The 19837-nt window shown below is 54.1% G+C and overlaps 6 protein-coding genes across 6 annotated transcripts; 2 read left to right on the top strand and 4 right to left on the bottom strand.

Moving 5' to 3' along the window:
• Positions 1–401: 401 nt before the first annotated feature.
• Positions 402–2687, bottom strand: NCS57_00092000 (Zn(2)-C6 fungal-type domain-containing protein; the record flags this gene model as incomplete). Its single annotated transcript, XM_053050995.1, has 6 exons — positions 402–1362; positions 1424–2029; positions 2090–2317; positions 2374–2474; positions 2534–2553; positions 2618–2687. The coding sequence occupies 6 exons, from the start codon at positions 2685–2687 to the stop codon at positions 402–404; spliced, it is 1986 nt and encodes a 661-aa protein (XP_052919510.1).
• A 3273-nt stretch (positions 2688–5960) lies between these two features.
• NCS57_00091900 (Zn(2)-C6 fungal-type domain-containing protein) lies at positions 5961–8974 on the top strand (the record flags this gene model as incomplete). The annotated part of the gene is made up of 4 exons (XM_053050994.1): positions 5961–6194; positions 6268–6781; positions 6834–7575; positions 7630–8974. The coding sequence occupies 4 exons, from the start codon at positions 5961–5963 to the stop codon at positions 8972–8974; spliced, it is 2835 nt and encodes a 944-aa protein (XP_052919509.1).
• Positions 8975–9376: 402 nt separating this feature from the next.
• NCS57_00091800 (uncharacterized protein) lies at positions 9377–11645 on the bottom strand (the record flags this gene model as incomplete). The annotated part of the gene is made up of 2 exons (XM_053050993.1): positions 9377–11348; positions 11434–11645. The coding sequence occupies 2 exons, from the start codon at positions 11643–11645 to the stop codon at positions 9377–9379; spliced, it is 2184 nt and encodes a 727-aa protein (XP_052919508.1).
• Positions 11646–12562: 917 nt separating this feature from the next.
• NCS57_00091700 (Aminotran-5 domain-containing protein) lies at positions 12563–14560 on the bottom strand (the record flags this gene model as incomplete). The annotated part of the gene is made up of 6 exons (XM_053050992.1): positions 12563–12761; positions 12807–12933; positions 12986–13229; positions 13280–14193; positions 14243–14360; positions 14543–14560. 6 exons carry the CDS (start codon positions 14558–14560, stop codon positions 12563–12565), a joined length of 1620 nt encoding a protein of 539 aa, XP_052919507.1.
• A 1734-nt stretch (positions 14561–16294) lies between these two features.
• NCS57_00091600 (uncharacterized protein) lies at positions 16295–17407 on the bottom strand (the record flags this gene model as incomplete). Its single annotated transcript, XM_053050991.1, has 2 exons — positions 16894–17407; positions 16295–16842 (listed from the first exon to the last, which is right to left on the bottom strand). Exons 1-2 carry the CDS (start codon positions 17147–17149, stop codon positions 16295–16297), a joined length of 804 nt encoding a protein of 267 aa, XP_052919506.1. The 5' UTR covers positions 17150–17407.
• A 1763-nt stretch (positions 17408–19170) lies between these two features.
• Positions 19171–19715, top strand: NCS57_00091500 (uncharacterized protein; the record flags this gene model as incomplete). The annotated part of the gene is made up of 3 exons (XM_053050990.1): positions 19171–19337; positions 19397–19547; positions 19641–19715. Exons 1-3 carry the CDS (start codon positions 19300–19302, stop codon positions 19713–19715), a joined length of 264 nt encoding a protein of 87 aa, XP_052919505.1. The 5' UTR covers positions 19171–19299.
• Between the last annotated feature and the right edge of the window lie 122 nt (positions 19716–19837).

The following is a 19837-nucleotide window of genomic DNA, read 5'->3' as shown; positions in this document are numbered from 1 at the left end:
TATTTCCTACCCCTATCACAAAACACTTTCAATCCCAGCGCCGGCACATGTCCCGCCAACAAAGATATCACCACCTATCTCATCCCACGCGCCCATCAGTAACCCTTGTCCATCACCTACCTGATGGCTCCTTGCCTTCCTTCTCTCTGCCTTTAGACTGCAAAAATTGTTGCTTATCATAGGTCCATACTAATCGTGATAGCCTACATTTCATGTGTACTTCCTCCTCCAAACCCCGAACCCCTTAGCCTTCTCGCCCAGTCTCATGTCACAATAGCGACATTGGAAATCAAGTGTCCAGGATCTTCTTATGCACGGCCGATTCGACACAAGACAACAAGGGCGACCATCTCCTTTCCTTTCATCTATCCATAAACCCTTCAGCCACTCCATCCCAAGTCTCATTGTGGAGGAAGACCTCCTCGCATCATGTGCCCAACGTCAACCCCCACCCATCGCATTTCCTTAGGTTGCTGTGGATTTTGCATCTGTAAACCGCCTTGGTGTTGCGGCGGCGTCCCTCCGCTCTGGTACTGCATCTGGCGTTGCTCCCTTGCCGCATCGCGCATCTCCCTTCGCCTCCTGAGTCGCTCTACCAGCTCCTTAGATGCCCTTGCAAAGTTTTCCCGCCATGTCGATGCATCCGCCCATCGCTCTGCGTATGCGTCCAACGTTTGTGAAACCTTCTCTAGACATTGCAGGCTACGGTCCAAGTTGTCCTCTCCATTGAGCCCCTGCGGCTGCAGTCGTCTTGGTAGGGGTGGGGGCGGCGCCGCGCCGGGCGGTGGTATCGGTATCGGTACCGGCACTCCTGACAGGAGCATGTCTTCTGCATCCCTCAACACGGCGAGGAACTGATTGGCCATAAAAAAGACCCTCAGCACGTCATGGTATGTGCAGAATCCAGTATTCTCACTCTGGTGGGCAATTCGGTGAACGCTGTCGAGATATGCCATCGAGTGCTCAAATATGAGGATGCGATTATAATCCGTGATACGCGGCGCCCTGGCCGAAGGAGCAATGCAGTATACATAGCTATATCTCAACTCCTGCTCGAATAACTGCCGGATGTCGATGGGAAGATCGGTTGGAAGAGTCTCTTGCCACTCTCGCATGTCAAGACATACCCTCCATATATACGAAATTGGATCCGGGAGGGGCGTCGATCCGGATTGGTACAACACTTGGTACCAATGGGACTGAGCTCGTCGAAGCTCAAAGAGCAGCTTTGCAGGATCAACAGCCGGTTGCCCTAAAATGCCTCCTGTATTTGACGACCTTCGTGGGGCTGCTGCAGGGTACGCGACATTGATAGTATCATCGGTGAATGAGAATGTCCGCGCATGAACCATGCTGATGGAACTAGACAGGCCTGTTAGGAAACACGATCGACTAGAATTCTAGATACTTGGGACCAACGTACCGATCAAGGGCATATACACAGTAGAATATCCTCCTTCGCATATCAAGAGCCGTTTTATCAGAGACGGCAGACTGGGGAGGGTCTTGGTGGAAGCCGAGGTCGACGATTGCCCGTGCTGTGAACCCTATCAGGTGCCAGCTGTCAAAATGTGCAGGGTCCAGCATCGCATACTGTGTGAGTAGAAGCAGAGACTGGATCTGCGTCACATATCCAGGGGCGAGGGCGCCGTCAGCATAACTCATGGCTCGAGTGACGTATTCGACGCCGTTGCGGTAGTGCTCGTCTTGATTTCGTTGGCTTTGGACGGCACTACCAATGGCAAGAACCATCCACACCATCCAGCAGTCAGAATCCCTAATCGCCCGATCGTCTTGCTGGTAGAGATCATCGATGGCCGTCAGAAGGGACATCTCGGCAACGCAAGGATACATCGAATGGACGTTTTCGATATAATGCTGAACAATTCCCTGGGCGATATGTCTAGGGGGCAACCGAGATTCCGGTGACTCTGGAAGGGCATCATTCGTGGTGGCTGCCAAAACCAGTCTCGCAAATGTCATATTTGTCGATATAGGCTCAAAATCTCGTGTCGTGGCATTAACAGAACTATCGACACGCATTAGATTCCCTATATCATCAACGCAGGGCGACACGCAGAGCACTCACAGAAAACCAAAGTCTGATACGAGCGAATTGACATCAGAATTCTCCTTCTTCCGCGCCGCCTTGCGATATACGGCAGCGCGGATGGCGGCCAGGGAATCCCTTCTATCCATTGGCTGGGTATTAAGAGCTGTGTCAGGGTCATGCAAGGCAACCGATGCCTTCCGTGACTTGGCATATTGAAGCCTTCTTTCGAGTTTCTCAATCCGTAACTCGAGTGCTGCCACATAGCTAAACTAGAGTCAGTGGTCTGATACAAAACAATATGATCATAGGCTGCCGTTTACCTTCTTTCCTTGCCCCTAGCAAATTGGTCATTCGCTGCCGAGCATTCACTCGCACGGCCAGCCTTCTCACAGGCTGTGCAGGCAGGCAGCTTACCATCACACTAAACAGAATTAGCCTCGCCTACTAGCAATGATTCAGTCATCAGGGTATCTATCTCACCTTGACTTTGGCAGTCCGGCCTGGACGTTGCATTGAATTAGCATTTGTAATTTCATCACAAGGTAGACAGAAGCCGCAACTCACATCGGGAGCAAGCCGAGACAGGTCGTGAGACCCTCAAAAGAGGATTGTGAGAGAAGCTAGGGCGGGGCATCTTGTCGAGGAACCTGAAGAGCAGGCGCTCGCTGCCTTGGCACTATCGATGGATAAAACCCTGAGGAAATGAAAATACCGTGGTGTAACGCAAAATCAAGTCGTTTGAGGTAGGCAAGCAAGGTAGATGGAGCGTGAGAAACGGGCGATGATGAGAGCCTGATGGTGACGGTTGGAATGTCGTCAAATTTCTCCACTTCAGAGGGGAACAGGGCAGTTGAGGCCACGAGGACCAGGCTGGCTTCTAGAAAAACGGACCGGAACCAGCCGGTTGGTTCTGTCCTGTGCTTGTCTCTAGATGAAGCGCGCGCACGCCCTGTGACTGACCAGAAAGTCGGCAATAAGGATGTCGAGGACAGTCAAAAGGGGCGTGAGAGACAGACGAAGAGAATGCGGTGGTGGTGGTCGTGGGCGGGCAGTTTAACCCACTTCGACTGGCGTCGTTGGTTGGCGTGCAGGGCCCGAGTCGACGGTTGCGGGATGAATATTGAAACAATGGAATGAGGCCGGCGACTCGGCGCGTCGAGAATGACACTAATGTCAGACTGGACTCTGATGCTGGTCTCGGATCAGAGGCGAAGGATGTCGGCTAAGGCAAAACAGAGCCGTTGTTGGTAGGAGGGATGGGGATCGGAAGGATGCAGTAGAAATTACCTAGGTAGCTGGGTTAGCATGAGATGAGGGGGGATGAAAACCCATGAGATTTGACTACGCGGCGCGAGAGGATGAACCCCAGCCTGTCGTCTCATCCATCGGTCGCACGCACACCTCACCTCAGTTCAGTCCCGTCGTTGTCAGGTGGGGCACTCAGAGTGGAATGGATGGAGCCCAAGGGAGAGGAGAGACCAGTCTTCAATGGGCGGAGGCGATTGCACAGCAGTGTTGGTAAGCCAGAGCCAAGGCGGCAATGGCAGCAGAACCGTAGCGGACGGACGTGGGGGTGCGGGGGGCTCGCGGATATATCGCCGACGGGAATTGAGTAGTTTTGATGAAGATAGAATGTCAGTGATAGAGGGGCAAGCATTGTGAATACGAGCCTAGGAACGAGATCCATGGTTGTTAACATAGGTATTTGGTGGAGCAGGCAGGCGAGTCGTATATGCCTTCCATCAACAGGTGTAGAGGGACAGGTCCAACAAGGCAGAGGAAGTATTCATCGTGAAGACTTTCCTAAGTCATCAACAGATAAGCCCGTGGTGGAGGCAGAACTTACACGTTTTGACCAAGTCCTGGCAGATTCTCTGGAGAAGACCATGGAAGCCCAGGGGTGTCAAAGAGTAGCAATTCCAATTCAAGATACCCATCACGAGAGTCGGACATTCGTCTTCATCGGGCAATCCGGTTCGCTTTCCCCGATGGCAGAGTTCAACTTCATAGTCCCGCCGAGAAGCTAGCTACGGAGGTGCACTGCCAGCAAATCGGCGCATTTCATGATCCCGATCGCCGGTACCTGAGTGTTGGTTTCTTGATGGAATAACCTTTGCTTTTTGGCGCCCATCGGTGCCGGGAATATGAAAGATTCGATGTCACACTGCCCCCATCTTAGTCTAGCCGAGGATGCAAGCACTAGAGGAAAAGAACAGGGCATGGGTTTTATGAATGCGTCCCTCCGCCGTTCTCGGTCACACCCTCACGGACTTTACAGAGAAGGAAACGGAGCAGATATTTATGAACGGAGGGGATATCGTGGGAGCCGCTCTTTGTGCTGATTCCGGTACTTGGTGTATGATGAGCACTTTTATTATACTCAACATAATACGCAGAGGCCCCAAGCCACTACGAGGGAATATGAACGCAGTGAAGGAGGCGTCATATGTCGAGTCAGAAGGGGATGATATGATGAAAGCAGCCAGACGCAATATAACCTCTACATATTCCTACCTGCCTATACAGTAGGCGCCTGCTTGACTACATACAAGGGCGCTTCAATATGGGTATCAGAGGCGTGGCACGGGTGGCGTGACATGCTCCTCTGTCGAAGCTTGAGTGGACTAACACAACCCACGGCAAATGCATGAAACCAGGTCGGGGAATCGTGGATGGATCCGATCTGTGGTGATGAGGCGTTTCATCACTTTGCCAAGTTAGCTCACAACCACGTCGTGCAGCACACGTGAGGTGAGCCACGGCTTACACGCGACACAGGCCCCTCTTCTCTCCCTCGCTGTCATGACGAACGGCGCATCTTCCGGAACCCTCGTCGAAGCCTTGAACATCCACATGAGATGCCATCCAATGTCTTCGATTTCTCTGCCGAGTTGATCGGGCCTTTGCATCTGTCATCTGTAGATCTACGCTAGAAACCTAGGCTAGTCCGCTCCAGGTAAAACCCAGCACCTCTCCAGCTGGACTGCCACCCGGAGAGATTAGAGCAGAGGACCTCGAGGCGTGTAAGGGTTCTGTTTGGTCCACGCCCAAGCCCACTCGACTCCAGTTCAGCTGCCCTGACGAAACCATGAAACAGCCAGTCGTTGGGCTATCAAACATTAGATCCATACAGCGAGGGTCACCCTGCCTGGATGGGACCAGGAACACAAGAAGGAAAAAAGCCACACATTTTTTTTTATTACTCTGCCGAAAGGTTCTTTTCATTTATAGAGATGAGCTCCGCATTCGATGCCATTTTAGCCTTGGAACTGGATCATTCCAGAGTCTAGACCATCCTTCTGTTAACTCTTCCCCTTTGGTTCATCCAATCCCCCGCCAATTGACCTAGCCAAAATACCTTACCCTAGACACTCGCCTCTCGTCCATGTGGAAGTGGAGGGGTGTTACGTTAGCGAACCAACTGACCAACCAACCATCCAGCTGCTAAACACAAGCTGGTGGTCTAACTCGACTGGCCTTCCCTGCTGCCTCTCACTTGCCCCTCCTTCCTCAACCTTACCCTACCTACCTTACCTTCCAGTACCGTACCTACCTCCTGCTCTGTACATACATCGTCTTCTCGTGTCTGACCTCCCCACGATTCTCACGACATAAGCTTCTCGCGAGTTACTTGGTCTACTCAGCTCTCGGCTATGCCGCTGCCAAATTATCCATCTATACTCTTGACTCTTCTCCGATAGAAAAGACATACCCCCTCTCTGCCCTTATCCACCTTGTTCCCTTCCACGTCTCCGGCCGGTCCTTGTGTCCTGCCTCCGTCTTCCGTGCCTAGGTGACCGTGCCGCTCTGCGCACAGGCTCACGACACCGACAGTATAAGCCTCACGGGCCTTGCGCAGAACCAAGGCCCGCCAACATCGTATCCTACGATCCCGCCAATCCGCCCAATGGACCCGGCGGACATCTTTCGACAAGGCTTTGGCCATGTCGGTCCTCGCCCGAACAACGCCGCCTTCATGAGCCACCCACAGCATCCCATGGCGCATTTGCAGAGGCAGCAACACCCACAGTTCAGAAAGCCCATGCCCATGGTCAAGAATGAGGACTCGTCATCGGGTGGCGACGGCCCCGGCGGCCAGCGCATCGCTCATACTCTGACAGCGTGCTGTCGCTGCCGGCAGGTATGATACCACTTATCTCCCCGAATCAGTGTCGACAGGATGTGTTCATGCTGACATGTTTGTCCCCCCGTAGAGAAAAACTCGATGCGATCCTAATCTACCGCGCTGCCTACCCTGCGAAAGGTCTGGATCGATTTGCGAATATCTCGACGCAGCCAAGGGTCGCAAGATCAACCGCCACTATGTCATCAAACTACAGGACACCGTTAGACAACTCGAGGCTGAGCTCAGCCAATATACCGACGAAGAGAACGAGTATCCCGGGAGCAATGAGGATATGGTGCGCCCAGGCGGAATGGTTCGCCTCAACGGCGGTGACGAAACCCCTCGATATCTAGGACCTAGCAGTGGCATCGCCATGACGCGCCTGCTTATGGAACAGGCCAAAGCATACACAGATTCCAAGCGCATCTCGGATCTGATCCCCAGCGTTCGTACCCAGCCGAACCGTATGCAGTCCATTCAGATGACCGGACCGACTGCCAACAGTAGGCGGAAGAGCTACCCCATGATCAGCCAGCACCCCGCGGAGAACCTACCGACGAGGGCTATTATGGATAAGCTGCTAGAGGTTTTCAACCAAAAAGGTGAATATCGCGTGCGATGCTCATGTGTATTGTGAACGCTAATGCTTGACAGCTCAACTCTTCTGGCCTGCTTTGCACGAGAAGGACCTCGAGCAAGACGTCGATGCAGTCTACAACGGTGATAACGACCCCTACCGACTTTTCATCGTTCGCATGGTTGTCGCAATTAGCTTGCAGAAACCGGGAACTCTATATGCCGGTTTGGCCGACAGCTACTACTTGGCCGCAATGCAAAACTTTGAGGACGTCCTTCAGACAAAGGACCTCAAGACATTGCAATGCCTTGTTCTGCTCGGGCAATACTCGCTCCTCACCCCGACAAGAATTCCTATTTACTATGTTATTGGTCTTGCGACCAGGATATGCCAGCAGGAAGGCTTGGCAAGCGAGAAGACCATCAGCCCCAGTTACAACCTGAGTGCCAAGACGATTGACATGCGACGACGGTTAATATGGACAGTTGCTGCTATGGAGTACGGCCTGGCGCACAGCATGGGAAGACCTAACAGTTTCGCAACCGGGGACGACCGCCTGGACGTGGATTTCTTTGCGACTGTCGACGACGAGTACATCACCGATCAGGGGATCCAACCCGGCCCACCCAGCGAACGCAAGCTTGTGGCTATTCACTTCTACAAGATGAGAATGTGCCAGGCGGAAATTCGAAGGACGTTGTACGAGAAGAAGAAGCCCGACCCTAGGAATGACCAGCACCCCTGGTTTGCGAGAGTTGAGCAGATGAATCAAGATTGGCTCGATAATTCGCCGACGAGCCCAAGCTGGTGCAAGTCATGGTATGTGCTGGTCCAAGATATTAACTGGCAGTGGGTTATTAACATGTCTAATAGGTTTACTGGCCGATATCACCAGATGCGCATCTTCATGTACAGGCCATCTCCCCAAATACCAAAACCCTCACCTCGCGCCGCCAAGATCTGCTTCGAAAGCTCAGCCATTATGATCAAGTTGAATGCCAAGCAAATGGAAGGCGGAGGAGACATCAGCTGGGTGTTCCTCTTGACTGTCAATATGTCTCTCAACACACTGCTTTGGACCGTGTCATACCCAGAGGTTCGACAGGCGCACCCTCGAAAGGAGGTGGAAGAGCTCGTCGACATCTCGATGGAAGTTTTGCAAGGCTGCGCAGAGCGATGGCCCGGAACCGCATCTGCCTCGCAGCTGTACTCCATCTTCTCCAAAGCCTGTCTACAGAGCTACGACGCACGCCCTACGACAGGACAGCCTGGTGGCTTCTTCACGACACCCCCATCGTTTGCTGATCCCAGCTCGCCGCCCGATGCCTTCTCCCAACCAAACCCCCAACAGGCTCCCTTCCTCAACCCGCCCCAGTTCAGCCATGTCTTCAACTCTCCGCCGGAGGCGATGAATTCGTTCGCATTCGACCCCAACTACCCGCCGCCTCAGCCAACTTTCCGATCCAACTCAATCTTCTTCAACCCTGCCAGTGGGGAGCCAACAGGCCGGAGGTTTTCGTACTTTCCTCCCGATTATATGCAGACCGGCGAGGCAGCTCCGGATGATCCAACACCGCCGGCTACTACCACTCCTGAGCAGCATATGGCATCGCCTCCGGACCATGTGTCGGATCAACTTCCCACGCCCCCTGATTCTGTACCGACCGGCAACATGACGACCCCGACACCCAGCACGACACTGTCGCCCCCAAACACCATGACTGCGCAACCCACTCCCATCATGCAACACGCATCTCCAATGGTGGTTCCGCTAGGACCTGTGCAGAACATGTCTCCCCAAGTCAAGATCGAACCTTCCCAGGGTGTACCGACCTTCACCGTCCCGCCAGTGACACAGACACAAGCTGCCCCTGAACAGCGGCCTCTGCCGACACTGAGTGACCCCAACCTGTGGTTCTCGCCACCAGCGCCTCTCATATCACCCTACACTTTTGCCAACATGAGCAACAGCTTCATAAACAATGGGATGGGCAACACAGGCAACTACGGTGACATGTCGGGGGCTGGTCTTGGACTGCAAAATTTCGGGACCAACAATGTTGCGCCTCCTCAGTTTGACTACGGTTTTGGTCGCCAAGGCAGCCTTACACAGTCACAGCAGATGGAGCTAATGAACGTGCTCGAGACGGAGGGCATGGGCGACATCGACGCGTTCCTCAACGGGGGCGACGTACCAAACAACAACAGATGGTACTGAGGGGGCAGCGACTTGAAGACGAGACGAACTCACGCAACAGACGGAACCGGCACGGGGGAGCGGGCATTGGTTGGTACAAGGCATTTGCATGCATGACTGGCGTTTTATGGGGGATTCTTGTAGCATTAGAACCGTGATTTTATGGATATCTCAATGATAGGCCTGCTTGCTCATGCTCCAAGTATTCTCCGTAGCCTATCACCTCGTTACAAACCCAAGTAATCGGTCAAGCAAGTCATGACAGGGGAATCGTCAAAAAGATTTGCCCTTGCCATACAAGAGATGCGTAGATGCCAACACCAAGACATGTTGGGAGGTCAAGCGCCTTAGATGCAAAGTGCTTTAGATGTAGCAAGTAGCAAGACAGAGAGAGATGGGTAGAAAAGCAAGAGAAGGCCATCATCACGGCTCCGCAGCATCCCCAGCGGGGTCTTCGAGGCGCAGCTTCTCGACAGAGTCGCCTAGCGCTCCCGACTTGCTGGACTTCTTGGTGCGCTTCTTGCGCCTGGTGGTGCCCGTAACAACCGGGGCTTCGCGCAGCCACTGGGAGACGGCGGCGGCCCGCTCGGTCAGGATGGGGTAGTCTTTGCCGTCCTCAACGGACCACCGCCGGAGACTTGGGTGGGTCGTTAGACCGGCACCGTAGACAGGGGCAGGGGGGATGTTGGTGGCGATGGGCAGGCGGTCCTGCTCGGCACGCATCTCCTTTTCGATGAGCTCGTCATCCAAGGCGTCTAGGAAGGCCTGGCCCTGCCGGCGCTGCTCGTCGGAGATCTTGGCTTTGGACTTGGTGAGGTGGGTATCGTAGTAGAAAGGTAGGGGAGGGGGCGCGCAGAGAGTCTCCCAGGAGGCGCTCAGCTGGAGCTGGCTCTCAGTGCGGCGGAGAACCTCCATCCAGTCGGACCGGGCCTGGGAGCGGCTGGCCTGGAAGATGGGGAAGCCGTCAGCCTGGCGGACAAGTCGGGCTACCATGTATGTGTGGCGGAGGAGCTCCTTGGGCGAAGTCTGGACCAGAATGTGGCAGAGGAGAAGCGAGTGCAGCGCCTCGGTGAGAAGAGGATGGTAGGTGGTCCATTCACACGTCAACGGCATATCCGATGTCTTACCGGGCTTGGTGATTTCTTCAGAAGGGTAAGGGGGGAGGTCTGGAGGAGGTACGGCGGCAAAGAGGTCGGCGATTGAGTAGATGGTATAGGGCTCCAGAGAGTAGGTGGCCTCGGAGGGTCTCGGGTTTCGGACGCCATGGGCCGCAAGGTTAACGCGGTCGTTGAAGTCCTTGGCGATGACTGTAGGAAGATTCGGTGCATATTCCAGCTGCGAGATGAAGGATATGAAGTCCCGGAGCGCCCGCTTGGCATATGTCTTGACAAGCTTTCGAGACTCGGTCTGTTTGCGGAGTGATGCCTCTGCGTCAGCATCAGCATCAGGCTCTGCTTCAGCGTCGGGCGAGTTTCGCCCGTTGGCTTCAGGGACTGGGTTCCCGTCCGAGTTGTCTGCATCGGCGTGTCCGTTGGCTTCCTGGGCTGGAGGTATGCCGTCTGCCACGTGCTGGCAAGCCATTGTCAGGTACGCCGTGGCTCGTAGAAAGAGTAATTGTCCTTCTAGACTCGTCGGCTGGTCCTTGTCGGCCAAAATAACGTCTTGGGGCCGCCTTCGGCCCTGATTTGACTCCTGAGTTTGCGACTGCTGCCCAGGCTTCTGGTGCGATGGCTGATGGAAGCGACTTATTGACAAGGCGTGAGTCAAGTCCTGAGCAGCCCCCTCGTAATCCTCCTTGAAAGTCCTCACGATGGCGCGGGTGCGTAGGGCTTCCCCTTCGCTCGGCTTCTCCGATATCACCTCTGTCAAGGCCTCCAGGCTGGTGGACTCGGCCAGTTGGCGCGAGGGTATCTTTTCATGAAAAAAGTGCACATATTTGGCGTCAGGATCCTGCGGGCTGCGCTGCAGCACCAGTCCAGCGACTTCTTCTATCGGCGACGAGCCCTGCATGGTCGCGACGCTGCACGCGATCTCGTCCAGACGATAGGCACGGCTGAGCTTCTGGCTGGCCTGCTCTCTCATCCGGAATTTCCGTTCACGGCTCAGTTTGGTCCCGTGGCCTGGTCCCCCCATGCCAAGGGCCGACATGGACGATGCGCCGGGCATGCCGCCGTTGACGTTGGTCATGATCGGCGAGGAGATGTCACTAGCAGCTCTCACGGCGAGGTTGGTGGCTTCGTCGACGAGCCGGCGGATCTTGGTCATGTCGAAGAGGACGGCAGGGTCGATGGGTCGGGGTCGCGGGGTGTTGTAGTTGACGTTGGCGATGGTTTCGAGTATCTCGATGGGCATTTGAAGCCATGGGCCGTGAAAGGCCGAAATGAATCGCCAATGCCTGCAAGTTGGAGCGTCAACATGGCGAACTCGAGGGAGACGGGCAGCGGGCTGGCAGAGGAGCACAGGGTAAGCAGGGGACGTACTTGTTTCGACATATTATGAGAGTCTGCGAAGATGATGTCGATGATGTCGTCTTGGGTGACTTAGAGGTCTTCTTGGACCCTCCCGCGGTCGTGGCGGGCTGTGGTTGTGGTTGTGGTTGTGTTTGCGAAGCGTTCTCAAGCGTCGCATCCTGCCCCTCACCAGCCCCAGCACCAGCATCAGCTGGAGCCTGCTTGCTCTTCTTCTTTGCCATTTTTCAGGGCCGCGAGGGTAGCACCAAGGGCTACAAATATGATGAGGTCATTCGCCTTGGAGTTGGCCGTGTCCAAATGCCTTGGACTGGAAGGGCGAGCGCACAAGAGCGATCAAGCAGCGTTGTCGATTGCTATGGTTAGCGTGGGGTAGGTAGGTAGTTAGTGTAGCGATAGAGAATTCCACAGGGTGGGTAGCTTGGAGGGAGCGAAGAAGAAAACAAGAAAAGAAAAAAGGGTGGATGAGAAAAAAGATGATGGAATCTGTTTATATTCTCTCAACGATTTTGTTTTGAGGGAGAGAAGAAAATTGATAAAAATGACCCGTCACTGGCTGTGATTCAGTGCTTGTCTTCTCAGAGCCATTTGCGCCTGAAGTGTGGTGGTTTGGATGCCATAGGAATCACGTGCAGACCAATGTGCAATGTTGATCGAGGCAGGTTTCACAAAGCGACAGGTGATAGGTTGTAACCACCGGCAACCAAATATGCATCAATAGGCGCCTATTTTCATCCTTTGTATTTCATACTGATGTGAAATAGGTGTTGACCAGTCTATTGTTTTGCATCGGAGCCTGGTTGAGCTGGTCGTTGTTCAAGCTCCGAGTCTCACTTAAGCTGTTGGTGGCTGGATAGGTAGGTAGGTATGGAGGTATTGTTAGAATTGCGATAGTGCTTGTTAAGCTGCTCTATGCCAAAAGAATGTTTTAAAGTCTCATGTTTTAGTATTTGTACATATTATCAATATATCTAATCCATTCGATTTTGTGCGAATCCAAAGCCTTTTATCTCAAAACGCCATACTCCCACGCCCTCGTCTATGCTCCACGCCATCCTTTGATAACTCGCAAAGTAGAAGAATGGTTGTAAACGATCCAAATATTAATCATCCCAAGACACTTCCAGGACATACACAGCATCTACAAATCCTTTAGGTAGCCCTCGTTGGCCATCCCATGTATCGCATACGCCTCTCGCAGAGGTAGATGTATCGAATCCTTGGAAGGCTCAAGCAACGGGGCTGTCTTGGCCTCTGATATGAACTGGTTGTGGAGGAAGTGCAGTAGAGCTTGAATGTCGGCTTTTGTAGTCATGGCACCAAGGCTGGCGCGAACAATACTACGCATGTTAGCTCTGATAGAGATAAATCGCCAGTGAGCTTACCCAGTTGGCCTTCTGTTGATGATGGCCATCTCGTTAGCACCGCAGGCGTGTCCGCTCGAGAACATCCTGTTCCACTCCCACTCCTCGTACTCGAGAGCCTTTGAAACACCACCGGGGCAACAGACACCTGGAAACCACAGTCAGCAGAGTACGTTGGGACAGCAGCCAGATCTCCATACCGCCAGCTCGAATATACACCCCAGCATCATTGGCTAGCTTCTCAACATCCGTCCAAGGAACATAGGTGCCATCCTGCCTCATAATGTTGAAGGCGAACGTCGCCCCTTGTCGCGAAGGGTCTCCGTATGCGCAAGGGTCGTCGACGTAGATCTCAACAACGGGAGCACCGTTGGGATACCTGAGAGCCACAAGACTCTTGTAAAGGGAACGGGCCAGGTAGCAGCAATGACGAGAAATAGCATCCTGTGAGTATGTTAGCGCATCAAGTTCATATAACACTGCCAGCAACCTACCATAGAGCCGTAGAGTCGAATATGGGTATCAATGGCTAGTCCGAGGGCCAAGATGCTGTGGAACGGAAGAGTCCCGTCCTCGAGACCGTCATGGATGTTCCACATGTCGTACTGATCTCCCAAGCCGGGAACCTTCTTCGCAACGCGAGTGTCACCATTCAAAGGAAACAGTTGTGCCACCGTTCCTCCTCCGAAATATCTTCTTAGGTTGAGTACGTGTCCCGACGCCCGCCTGACCACCAGGGCGCCGAGATCCGGAAATCCAAAGATCTTGTAGAACGAGAGGCAGGTAAAGTCGGGTGCGTCGGAGGGGTCGCTGAACAGTGAGCCGAGTGACGTCGTCATGGCGAGGGCTGCGGCGTCAAAGAGTGTGTACGTGTTTCGAAGCTGAGGGTTCTCTCGTATTCTCCTTAACCATCCCTTTGGTAGCCGGCGGCCACTGAGGTTCGACTGACCGGGATATGCGAATAGGCCCAAGCCTGTGGATTTGCTCTTTCGAACCTCAGGGTTGGAGGGATAGTCGAGCCATTTGTCGACGCACTCGTCATCCTCAAAGCAGTGATAATCCCCAGACGTAAGCTCCCGAACACCAATTATACTGGTGTGAGCCTCCCTGTGATATCCATACCAGAAGCTCTTTGTCGGTGTCTTCTCCCCGAGATCTCGAAACCCATCTGCCACCAGCTTGATAGCGGCCGTGGCGTTTGCGACGAACACAAGATCAAAATGGTCAGGGTCAGCACCAAGGAAGTCGAGAGCCTTGGCACGAATATTATCCACCATCTCACCCGAGAGCTTCGCTGGTAGGTTCTCCGAGTGTGGGTTGCCCCATAGGTTGCTGATCATTGCGTGAGAGAAGCTGCTTATGAGAGATCGAGAGTAGATGGTGGCGCCGCCATGATCGAGATAGGCCCCTGAAAGGTCAGCCATAACTTATAAGTCAGGGGTGTTGGACGTGCACACCTTGGGCCATGTTGGGATACTCGTCATCTCTGAACCTGTCAACCGACGAGTTATACTCCATGACTCCTGTTCCAACCGCCATCCTGAGAGGCTGAGAAGCCACCGTCTTTATTTCTGTCTGTAGGGAGAGACAGTCAGTATCAGCCATGGCCTCATATACAGCATGTAGCATAGTTGGGTGGTTTGTGCCAGGCTTAAGGAGCTTGAGCCAATGTGATGTAAGGGGTAGAAAGTTTCAACCGGGCATTGTACAGAATCCACAACTGGTTGGTTGGGTTGATGAATAGATCGGCAACATACAAGAGTCGAAGAAGCCATGTGCAGGCGCAATGTGGATAAAAGAGTCAAGACGCGTTGTGGCGATTGCTAAGCGCCGAGACAGTCTCGTAAACCAGCCTAATAGCGACAAAGTCCGAGCCCACGAATAACGAGGAGAGACAGTGCAGAGTTGTCTCGATAGATGATTCCTAAAGGAGAGTTTCTCGGAGGGAAAAGATCGTCAACTGTCCAAATCGAGCGGCGAGCAGCTTAAGCGAAGATAGTTCAGCTCCCCAGATACGAGGCGTCAATCGATATATATACGTATGCCTCCTCCAAAGCAAACACTGGCATCCTTGCTAGACACCATCGGAGGCTACTTCTTCAAAGGGAAAAGATAGCATTTGGTATCCGTGCAACTCCACAAAACACCAAGAGGTAAGCCTCGAGTGCGGCATGGCTTTTGCCAGAAATAGGCTTTAGCTCGCCCTAGGGCACGGAGCTGAAGATGAGATGCAGGAACCGGTCCATTGATGACGAGGGGGAATCAATTCACAAGGCAGCAAAAAAAGGTGCCAGGCGCTGGTGAGGGCAGAGTGGACGTGTCAGATGCCGTCTCCACAGGACGGGGCCACAGGGCTGAGTTGTTGATCTCGCATTTCGCCGTTCATTGCGGGCCGCTATCCCATACCGGGAGCCAGGTCGATGGTGTTTCGTTATTCGGGGACTTGGAGGATCCTTCAAGCCTCGTCTCCTTCCCGACATCCGAAGCTTGTCAGCTGATGCTGTGGACTTTGGTGGCTGCCAACTTGAAGAGGAGCCCCTGGTGTCGCTGCCTTGGATGTTGCTGCTGCAGAGATGGAGGGGGCGAGAGATGACAACCCCGGACGCTCATCGACGCCCGTCAGCTCTAGTGGAAAGCTGCATGCGCTAGGGCCGGGCCTCGGCGTTCAAAGCCACCAATTCAAAACGTCTGAGAGAAGAAGGGGAAAACTGCCGAGTCCCGGGCTGAGCGAGTGGTCGGTCCCGAAAGAATAATGACGCTTGGCAGAAGGCGAAGCTTAGAAACTTCTGAAAAGGCCGTCGTTGATGGCTGGTGTTGGTGAAGCCCTTCATGAAACGCCCAGAAAACCAGCCGAGGTGGACCTGCAGATGTCGAGTCCGAAGCGCCCAACCGTTGTCAACGGCGCCGCCGACATGATAAGCGCCGACTTGTCTAGCGTCTATGCTTTTCAGATTGATTGATTGACCATGGCGGACTGAGAGGGAGAGTGCCAAGATGAAGAGAAAACGGGGGACCCTGGATTAACATGAGATACCTGCCTGCCTGTGTACCTAGGTAAGTGATCATGAGATTGTAAGCGGGAAGGAGGACACATATCAGAGCCGAGACACAAAAGTCAACTATCAGCCCATTGTTGCCACGCCTTGATTCAGTGGAAACAATGTGTTTCTCTCCAGATCGACATCTGTGACGCTGATACCCTTGTCCGTTTCGAGGCTGAAAAGTGGAAACCCATTCAATCTCAAACAGATGATGGACAACCTTGTCGATATCGAAGAATCAAGTGCTGGGATAGTAGGGCTGGTCACGTAAGCGAGCCAATTTAAACTTTGTTTCAAGACGTCGACTTCAACATATTGTCATCAAATTGAAAGATCCTTTTATTTTCTTTTACTACCTATGTGAGTCCGGAACTCCTGCTCATTGTTCGCATCTCGACAATCTCAAAAAAACAACCATGTTTGCTTCGCCCTAGTGTAATAAATGAACCAATATCAAACACCCATCCCTCATAGCGCCAAGGCAAGAGCAAGGACACCCGCCAGGGCTAGGTGGACAGGTAGGGCCAATGTTGAGGCCGCGTTCGGGGTGGTGGACGACCCGGTCTCGGTGGAGGAGGGCTCAGGCTCCTGTGTGCCTGAACCTGAGGGCGTCTTGGGGCCGGAGCTGGGTGTCTCAGTAGCCGGGTTGACAGTCTCTGTCGGAGTCGGCAGGTAGTTAGGGGCGGAGTAAGACTCGTTGGTCGCGGGGGTCTCGATCTGAGAGACAAAGTTGGCGCACGTCAGGCGGGTCTTGTTGGCATAGTGCAGCACAAAGGAGCGGTTTCCAAAGAAGGCACCGATGCCCTCCTTTGTTGAGGCGTAGTAGTCGATGTACTCGGCTTCAAAGGGGTCGCTGTCGATCTTGCCGTGCTTGCCGCTCAGGTCACCGACTTCGCAAGATGCAGGGTCCTTGGCATCGCAGGGAGTCTCGGCGCCGCGCTTATAAGGATCGAGGTGAGCCAGCGTCTCGGTGCAGTTGCCGTCCTCAGGGACGGGTGCAGCATGGAGGTGATAAGCTGTGCATTGTTAGCAACGTTGCTGGGGCCGATGGGCATGCATGGACTTACTAAAAGGGCCACCCTCCTTGGGGAGGTTGCTGAACTTGACCTTAAACTTGACGCCATTTCCGCTGTCGGTTGCCACGGCGAGGATGGAGCCCTTGGCGTTGCCTTGGAGCTCGGCGTCCTTGAAGAAGCGCTCCTTGGGGAGTGTGGCCTTGTAGGGCACTCCGGGAGGGTTGTCCATGACCTTCTCAGCATCCTGGCCGACGACCTGGCCGGCGAGGGCCGTCAAGAGGAGAGCCAAGGTAGCGTGGACTCGCATTCTGAACGAGGGTGTGATGGCGGATCGGAGATGAGAACGACGTATGCGTGCAGTGTAAGCGATAGGCTGCGTGCGACAGACAGGTACTGTAGGTACTGGCAGGTAGGTTGTAGGAATAAAAAGTGAGCGAACGCGAGGGACCTCTTGGGTCAAATAGAGAATGGGTCTAGCCCGGAGGTGAGTCAATGAAGGATATGCAATGTCTGAATTGGAGGGGGGAGGAGAAAGGGTGAGAGGCAAACCGGCAGCTGGCAGCAGCGGCAAGTCGAGGCTATATAGTGCAGGGCGTCATCACTGCCGACAGCGGGCGGCTGGCGTTTGACTGACTACCCGGGTTACGAGATGGGCTGGATGCTGCCAGGTAATTAGACTAGCTGGGGGACTGGCAGGGCTCTCTAGCGGCATAAACGAGGGGATACCACTGCACTAAAACTCGAGCCAAGAAGAGGCTCTGCCTCTGCCGCATCTTGACGAGCACCGAAGATCCCTCCCCCCACGAATAGATTCTCAGCTACAGACGCGGGGAAGAAGTCATCTCCTCTGAGAGGCAAGGGGCCAAGGGCGTCAGCTGTGCTGTAATGGATGCCATGCCAGTCCATGCCAGCGCCCAACAAGCGACGAGTCCCCCTTGTGCTGGCGTCTGGGCGCACCCATTGGCCATGACGTGCCGGGGGGCACAAGCGGGAGCCCGTATTCATTGGCGACGTGGCTTGCTGTTTCAACACGGCGCGACGTCTTTGCTCTGCTGGATTGATTGATTGAACGGCTGCGACGGCAGAACGGGCTTTGTGGTCCATCCCCCCTTCTGCACAAAGCACTCGCAATTGTTCCATGGGTCCGTGTTTGCTCCAATCCAAGTCTGGCCCTCTGGCCGTGGCAGTGCAGTCAGTCGCTGACAAGTTCCGCCAAGGCATGGAGGAGGAGGAGGGTTGCTGGCGTGCGTAACCTCGCACAGCGCCTAGGTAGCTGGCTGGTTGGTACCTGTGAGCTAGGCTCCGGATGCTATATTGGTCATTGGCCGTCGCGCTCAGACAAGAAACAAGTGCGTAATGATAACATCACGAGTTCCCTTTTTTGAGAGACCCTGAATGCCCTCAAGTCCGTTGCCCAAGCTTCAGCGATGTCGGCGCGCGGGATGTCAGCTCTGGAGGCTTGAACAAGAAGGGATCACCGGTAAGACGGCGGTCTGCATTGAGATGAGCCCTTGATCGCAATTTAATAGCCTCATCTAAGTGAAGAAAGACTTGCACCGTAGCGGGCGATCATGAATGGGTACGCGTGGGATGTCTGCCCTGTCTTCCGGCCTGGCTCGGAAGGCGTTTCGTCTCGTTTCGTTTCGTATGAAGCCCTGCGAGGTTGCTTCCCGAAAACCATTGGCCGCATTGCCACGTCCGGCACCCTCAACGCCAAGGTCGCTTGCGGAACCAATGCCGTCTCGCATCGTCTTTGCCCTTTTCAAGACTGACTAGCCCACCCTTGGATCGGCATCAGCCTTCGATAGCTCGCATGTTCCACGCCTGAACGGCTTGGGGGCACTTCCTAGGACCAAAGTAGCTGGCATCAAACCATCACCCACGGTGCCTTTCCTGGTTGTCGCGGCTCCTCAAGATGCTTCGGGGAATACGAGTTGCTCATCTCAATTGCCTTTGGGCCGTTGAAAGGATATCTGCGTTTCCTGTTACGTATGCAGCAGGCCGAACTTCCGTCCTGAACCAGGCGAGGCGTTCCCAAGCGCCATCGCTAGATCCCCTAGATCCTCGATTGAGGTTATTCGTGTAAGTCGGGATCGACGAGATTAGGTAAGTCGTTGCCAAGCGGTTTTATCTAATCCGAAGAGCCAGAGTATGGTGATGATATCGATTGACCGTTTGCTGTTAGTGAGCTGGAGATTCAAGATGGTGGTGATGTGGCGCAGAGCCAGTGTGGCACAGGCGGTTGCCAATGTTAGGCGCCTCCTGTGGCGCATGTTCCAGCCTTACCACTGAGGCAGGAATTCAAGGAGCCAAACAGCGACACCTTGACGCAACACCAAGCAGGCAGCTCCAAGCAAGCTTCCAGCATCGACGCCGCCAACCGAATCCGCATCCCGTCGCTCGCAACGCAATTCCGTTCATTCAACAATCTCCGAGCTTCCACAACCTTTGCCCATCATGAAGCCCGTCGTCAGCGCGTTCAACGCCTGGTCTTGGTTCGCCAATCCCTAGCTTCATCCCCCATCATGACGCGGCTAACATCGAGCTCCAACAGCACCGTCCTCTCCGTCTTTGCCATCGTTATCCTCAGCGTCCTCGCCCTCCTATACCGAACCGGCCACGAGGAGTTTACTGGCGGCGTGTCAGACCCCGATGATGGCAAGGCAGTTTCGGGAACCATCTTCACAGCTGTTCTCGTATACGTTGTACGTGCCCCTGTCGCGGGTATCCTTCGAGGCTCATAGGAGCCCCCGACTCTCCCACAACCTTTAGACGGAACCAGAAACTGACCTATGTAGGCATTCTTCATCTTCTGCGGCATCCAAGGTCTCATGCACGCCCGAGAAAGCCGAAGAGGCGCGATCGCTCTGTAACAACAACACAACTTCCAGCGAGTAGAGCACGACGCGGAACCTGGCGTTCTGGGAACTTGATCGATTTCAGTTTTGGGCTGGCAATTGTATTTGAAAGAGAAGCATAACCCTGCGTGTTTGGG

This window comes from Fusarium keratoplasticum, chromosome 1 (assembly GCF_025433545.1).
Source record: "Fusarium keratoplasticum isolate Fu6.1 chromosome 1, whole genome shotgun sequence".
In the NCBI taxonomy this organism is placed as follows: Eukaryota; Fungi; Ascomycota; class Sordariomycetes; order Hypocreales; family Nectriaceae; genus Fusarium; species Fusarium keratoplasticum.
Note: the sequence above shows the minus strand (reverse complement) of the source record. Positions and strands in the feature narration are given on the sequence as shown.